Source organism: Oryza glaberrima, chromosome 4 (genome assembly GCF_000147395.1).
Source record: "Oryza glaberrima chromosome 4, OglaRS2, whole genome shotgun sequence".
In the NCBI taxonomy this organism is placed as follows: Eukaryota; Viridiplantae; Streptophyta; class Magnoliopsida; order Poales; family Poaceae; genus Oryza; species Oryza glaberrima.
The window spans coordinates 28,497,981-28,504,080 of NC_068329.1; the positions used below are offsets into that span (position 1 = coordinate 28,497,981).

Consider the following 6,100-nt stretch of genomic DNA (forward strand, 5'->3'; position numbering starts at 1 on the left):
GATTCAAAGTCGCCTTATCGGATAGGTATTTTTGTGCAGCACGGCAACCTGTCCAAAAAGCACACAAGTACTACTACATGACTGTAAAATGCAAAGCCAATCGCAATTACAGCCTTCCAACTTGTCCAAAGGTACTAACTTCACTTAATCACCACGCCAGATGTGACAAATACGCTGTAGATCCAAATCCTGGATCGGAAGAGCATGTAGTAGCAGTCCAGAAAAAAATGATTTTGTCGCAACTGTTGACAGGAAGCAGAGTTAAGAAACGGCGTAAATAACTTCCAAATAAAACAACACGCCCTGACGGCCTGATTAGCTGCAGACAAAACACACACAACTCACAGAAGTACACAACTCACAAACACAGGCAACTTGCTCTCCCTACAAATACAACAGGGCGCACCGTGCAAAAACGCATCGCCCCCCACACGCCACCGAGCGACACGCATGCACGCCGACCGATCGAGCGGATAGCCATGTCGACGGAGGCGCTCCTCGCCGGCGGCGGCGGCGAGGTGAGGCGGCGCGTGAGCATCGACGACGCGCTGGCGTGGCACGCGGGGGAGTTCGGGCGGTGGCAGCTGCGGCACTTCGTGCTGGTGTCGTCGGCGTGGCTGCTGGAGGCGCTGCACACCATGGTCATCATCTTCGCCGACCGGGAGCCGGCCATGGTGTGCGCAGCCGGGGACGGCCGGTGCGGCGACCGCTGCGCCGGCGCCACCGCCGCGGGGACCGGGTGGGAGTGGGCCGGCGGGCGCGCCTCGTCGACGGTGTCCGAGTGGGGCCTCGTCTGCGGCGAGCGGTACAAGGTCGGCCTCGTCCAGGCCATCTTCTTCGCCGGATGCATGATAGGTCAGTGCTCCAATTCTCGTCCAAATTACCTCCGTTTCCAAGATTTCTTTTGACGAACTACGCGACGCAATGCCAAAATACTAAGATTAGATGAAACTCTTGCCTTAATTGTGGCATCGACGTGAGAGGCAATACGTAATATACGAGACTAATCCGTGAAACAAAAATAGGCTAGCATTTCAAACTAGATTGGACGATGGGTTGCAGACCGCGACGTTCCGGGAGATTTCGTGGTGGTGCATTTTTGCAGCCCGGAAACTGTACGTGTGGCTCCAGCTAGTTTGGTTGCATACGGCCGCATCTTGGAGCTAGCTAGCCAGCCAGCCAGCCAGCATCCCAGCGTGTGCTACTGTAGTTCATTGTCCCGTCCGTTTAATTTTTCTACTAGTAACAGATAAAGGGTCCGATTTACTACTGAACAATTGCATATTTGCATCACACTCGTTAACAATTTAGATTGGTTGTCATTACATGAGATTAGTTTTGACAGGTCAACTTTATGCCATCAGTCACTCAGCAGTAACATCGTCGACATTATCTGCACAAGCGGCGCCGTGCCAATGCCTCCCTTATCTTTCCGCGGCTGCTGGCGGCTGGGAGATTAATTAATTAGGTTCCGGACAGTTCGGTGTTCAGCTTTTGCTTGACTCCTGTACCGTCTTCACAAAATATCCCATAATAAAAGAGATTTTGACTTTTTCTTACACTATTTGACCATTCGTCTTATGAAAAAAAAAATTTATATAAATATAGGGCCTGTTCACTTTGATGAAAAAAAAAACTTACTAAATTTTGATAAGATTTCTTATATAGTTACCAAAATTTGGCAGCAAACTAAATGTAGCCACTTTTTTTTTTGACAAATTTACCAAAATTTGGTAAGGTTGAAAATGACATCAAAGTGAACAGGCCTATAAAAACGAAAAGTTGTACTTACAGTACTTTAGATAATATAATAAAGTAAGTCACAAATAAAATAAATAATAATTCTAAATTTTTTTAATAAAACGAATAGTTAAATAGTAAAAAAAAATTAAAATCACTTATATTATGGGACGAATTCCAAAAGCTGTCGATCGATCGAACCCAATATGCTGCCTGGACCCTGTTAGCCGTGGGTTCCTGCATGCGTGGCTGCGCTCACTGTCGTTATTTGCTTTAGCCCAACCTGTCACTGTTGTTAACCTACTGTCAATATAATTGATCAGGTCACTGAATTGATTACGTTATCTCACGGTGCTCGATGAAAAGCTAGACGTCTAGTTCGGCTGATCTGATCTAAATCACGTGGCAATAGGCCGGATGCAGATTGTGTCTCGCAGAAATTTCCTTCCTTGTTTCTCAGCGCATGTTTAAATAGCTGTTATTTTCAAGCTTTTTGTTTGGATTGGCCAGAACAAGATATAGTTTCGAATCTTTTGACTGGTACTAGCATCTCCCTGCCTGACACCGGTATCTTTGGAATTTTGGATGGGGACTGGAAGCCAAGATGTGAGATCAATAAATCATTTGAATCGCATTATATCGGTTACTACATAATCACCAAAATCAAGCTTGTGGAATCCTGGTAGTGATCAATAGCTCCTAACCTTTTTTTTTTTAGAACTACTAATAGCACTTCACCATGTCTGTTTCGGCGGTGGCATTAACCAGTCAAGATCGCCGGCGCTGGTGGCCCATTTGGGCCTAATTTTCATCATCAACGTAGGCTAGTTATTAGGCTGGGCCTTGGCCCAGTAGCTGACACAGTCGATGGGCCAGTTTTCCTTTCCTTTTTGATTTGGTGACAGAAGTAATTGTAGCTGAGTTCCACAAAGAAAAAGAAAAAAAAAAGAAGTAGAAATAATTTTAGCTGTGTTGTCTTGGCAGGCGCCGGCGTGTTCGGACACCTATCGGATTCGTTCCTCGGTCGGAAGGGCTCGCTGCAGGTGGTCTGCGTCCTCAATGGCGTCTTCGGCATGCTCACCGCGATGGCGCCCAACTACTGGGCGTACGCCGCGCTGCGCCTCCTCACCGGCTTCAGCGCCGGCAGCGTCGGCCTCTGCTCCTTCGTCCTCGCCACCGAGCCCGTCGGCCCCTCCCGACGCGGCGCCGCGGGGATGTCCACCTTCTACTTCTTCTCCGGCGGGATCGCCGCCCTCGCCGGCATCGCGGCGCTGTTCCCGACGTCCTGGAGGATGCTCTACGTGGTCACGTCCGTGCCGTCGCTCGTGTTCGTCGTCGCCGTGCTGCCGTTCGTCTCGGAGTCCCCGCGGTGGTACCTCGTGCGCCGCCGCGCCGACGACGCGATGCGCGTCGTGCGCGCCATCGCGTCCAGCAATGGCAGGAGCATTCCTGACGACGTGTCCCTCAAGCTCGACGACGAGGGAGACGACGACAACGGCGCCGGCGCAGGCAAGGTCGTCGACTCGTCAGCGTCGGCGTCGGGCTCCATCATCGACGTGTTCCGGTCGCGGACGACGAGGTTCAGGCTGGTGCTCTCGGTGGTGATCAACCTGCTCGCCTCGGTGGTGTACTACGGCCTCAGCCTCAACGTCGTCAACCTCAAGACCAACCTCTACGTCAGCGTCCTGGTGAACTCGCTCGCCGAGATGCCCGCCTACCTCCTCACCGCGCTGCTCCTCGACCGCTTCGGCCGGAAGCCGCTCGCCATCGGCACCATGCTTCTCAGCGGCATCTCCTGCTCCGCCGGCAGCCTCATCGCCGGCGCCGGCGCCATGAGGTATACGTAATCTCCAATCATCCAATCAAATTCAGCTACGCGAACAAATTTCTGATCGATAGAGGGCAGGGTGGCGAGGCTGGCGTGCGGGGTGGTGGGGATCTTCGGCATGGCGGCGACGTACAACCTGCTGTTCATCTACACGGCGGAGCTGTTCCCGACGGCGGTGCGGAACGCGGCGCTGGGGTGCACGTCTCAGGCGTCGCAGATGGGCGCCATCCTGGCGCCGCTGGTGGTGGTGCTCGGGGAGCGCGTGCCGTTCGCGCTGTTCGGCGTGTCGGGCCTCGTCGGCGGGTTCCTCGTGTTCTGCCTGCCGGAGACGAAGAACAAGCCCATGTACGACACCATGGCCGGCCTGGAGGAAGGGGAGAAGACCCTCCTAAAATGATCATGGAAAACATGCATGTGATGCGAGTGATTCTGCTCGGAATCGGCGGGAATTGGTGGATTCTTCTACGTGTTGGTCGCTCGTGCAACCGGAGACAAATTGATTTTGGGCCGTTTTCCGCTGGAAACACCGTGTTTGGGCTGGGCTTTTGTGACTACGCTCATGAGTCGCCCTGGCTACTACCACAGCAAGTCTACTAAGCAGTACAGCTACAGCAAATTTCTTTCGGAATCCTGACTACACTTGCTGTGTTGCTCTGTTCCCGTCTTAATTTCTTCCTTTCTCATTCAGGAGCTAGTAATGAAAACGCTGAACCGATCAGCCTCCATCATGAAACCTGCTTCGTACCAGTAACTACTACTGTGAGTACCTGATCGAAATTCATTGTCGTTTGAATGGGTAGTTAACTGGGCCACTAGCCGTATTTACTCGTGAAACAACTCCAAACACTGAAACAAGCAGGAACAGAGCCGCTGTTGGCTGCACCGGTACAAGACTATAAAGCGCCGTCTACTTCAGAATACTAACTGTGCACTTAGGCTGTGTTTAGATTCAAAGTTTGGATCCAAACTTCAGTCTTTTTCTATCATATCAACCTGTCATACACACACAACTTTTCAGTCACATCATCTTCAATTTCAACAAAAATACAAACTTTGGATCCAACTAAACACAGCCTTAACCCACATCTTGGATCTGCAACGGCAACGGTAGACTCAGTTATATACTGGGGACATCGGTTAGCTGAATAACCTGAAATGTGCATCATAATAGTTTGATCAAATCCTACGGGACATCTGATCTCTATCACCTGCTTACCACCCTAGTATACTCCTACTTCTACCTCCCATGCCGATGCGAAATGCGTGACCGCTTGAGACGCAAGTGGCCATCTGAAGGAATTCAGAAATGGAAGCAACGACATGTCCAGCTTCTTCCCCATGCATCCATGGCCCGGCCATGGCCAACAACAACGCCATTGCCGTGGGAGTAGTCACTCGGTACTGTGCTCAATGCGATGTGACGCGAGCTGGTTCGCAATAATTTCGCACGCCTGACACACAGAAGCCCATCATCTCATCACACATCATCACCACACACGCCGAGCCAACCCTGTCAAGTCACTGCCAACACGATGCTGCCAATGGCCAAGGGCTAGCCACTAGCCATAACCATCACGTGTTCTTTTTTTTTCATGTAGTACAACTCATTTAGGACTAATTAATCCTCCTCTGAGCACTATTAGCTTCACGTACTGACAGTCTTAAACCACACTTCCAAAGTTACTCTTCATGACAGTCTTAAACCACACTTCCAAAGTCACGTTACTGAGCAGCAGTTACTGTACGTAGTACTCCGTACCGTGGGGGCAGTTACTGTGCTCCGCTGAACACAATTGGCAGTAGTAGAGGAGATGGGAGAAGCACAGTGTGAGCTGCAGGCTGAAGCGTGCACGAACGACGTTTACAGCCAGCCTCAGGTCGTTGTCGAGCAGCGGTTGCAGCTCGTGTGGTATACTGCATACTTGAATCGGATGCGTCACGAGTGCAACGGGACAAGCCAAGCAAAGTCCATATCAACCTATCCGATGCCGCGGTGAACAGCAGCGACGCACCGTGGCGGGAGCAAATTTTCACCGGGACGACGACGAGGTAAAAAATGGGCTCAAAAACTGCAGCATCCAGAGCAGGCATTTGGGTCACGTTGATTGGACGGCCATTTATGCTGTGAAATGCACGGTGCTGTGCGGATAATTGTATAATATACGGTGGCCGTATATGTACGTACGAGTACATTCATTTCTCATATACTTAGGCACTGTTTAGTTTCAAAGTTTTTTTTTCTAAACTTTCAACTTTCCATCACATCAAACCTTTTATACGCAAACAACTTTTCTATCACATCATACCAATTTCAACCAAACTTCCAAAATTCAGTTTGAACTAAACACAGCCTTATACAGCTGGTAGCACACTAGTAACAGTAACACACAAAATGATACTCCCCCGTTATATTTTAAGCGCAGTCATAAGTTTTTGTGTTCAACTTTGATCATCTGTTTTATTTAACTTTTTTTTTATAATGAGTATGTCCAGATTCATAGTCCTATAATGGGTGTCATCCCATCCTATGTT

General features: G+C 50.0%; 1 protein-coding gene across 1 annotated transcript; it reads left to right on the forward strand.

Annotated features, from left to right (window-relative positions):
- Positions 1-281: 281 nt before the first annotated feature.
- On the forward strand, positions 282-4,345 carry LOC127770944 (organic cation/carnitine transporter 4; the record flags this gene model as incomplete). The annotated part of the gene is made up of 3 exons (XM_052296711.1): positions 282-855; positions 2,725-3,577; positions 3,647-4,345. Coding segments are annotated over 3 exons (1,746 nt in total), but the record flags the coding sequence as incomplete, so codon positions are not given.
- Positions 4,346-6,100: the final 1,755 nt, after the last annotated feature.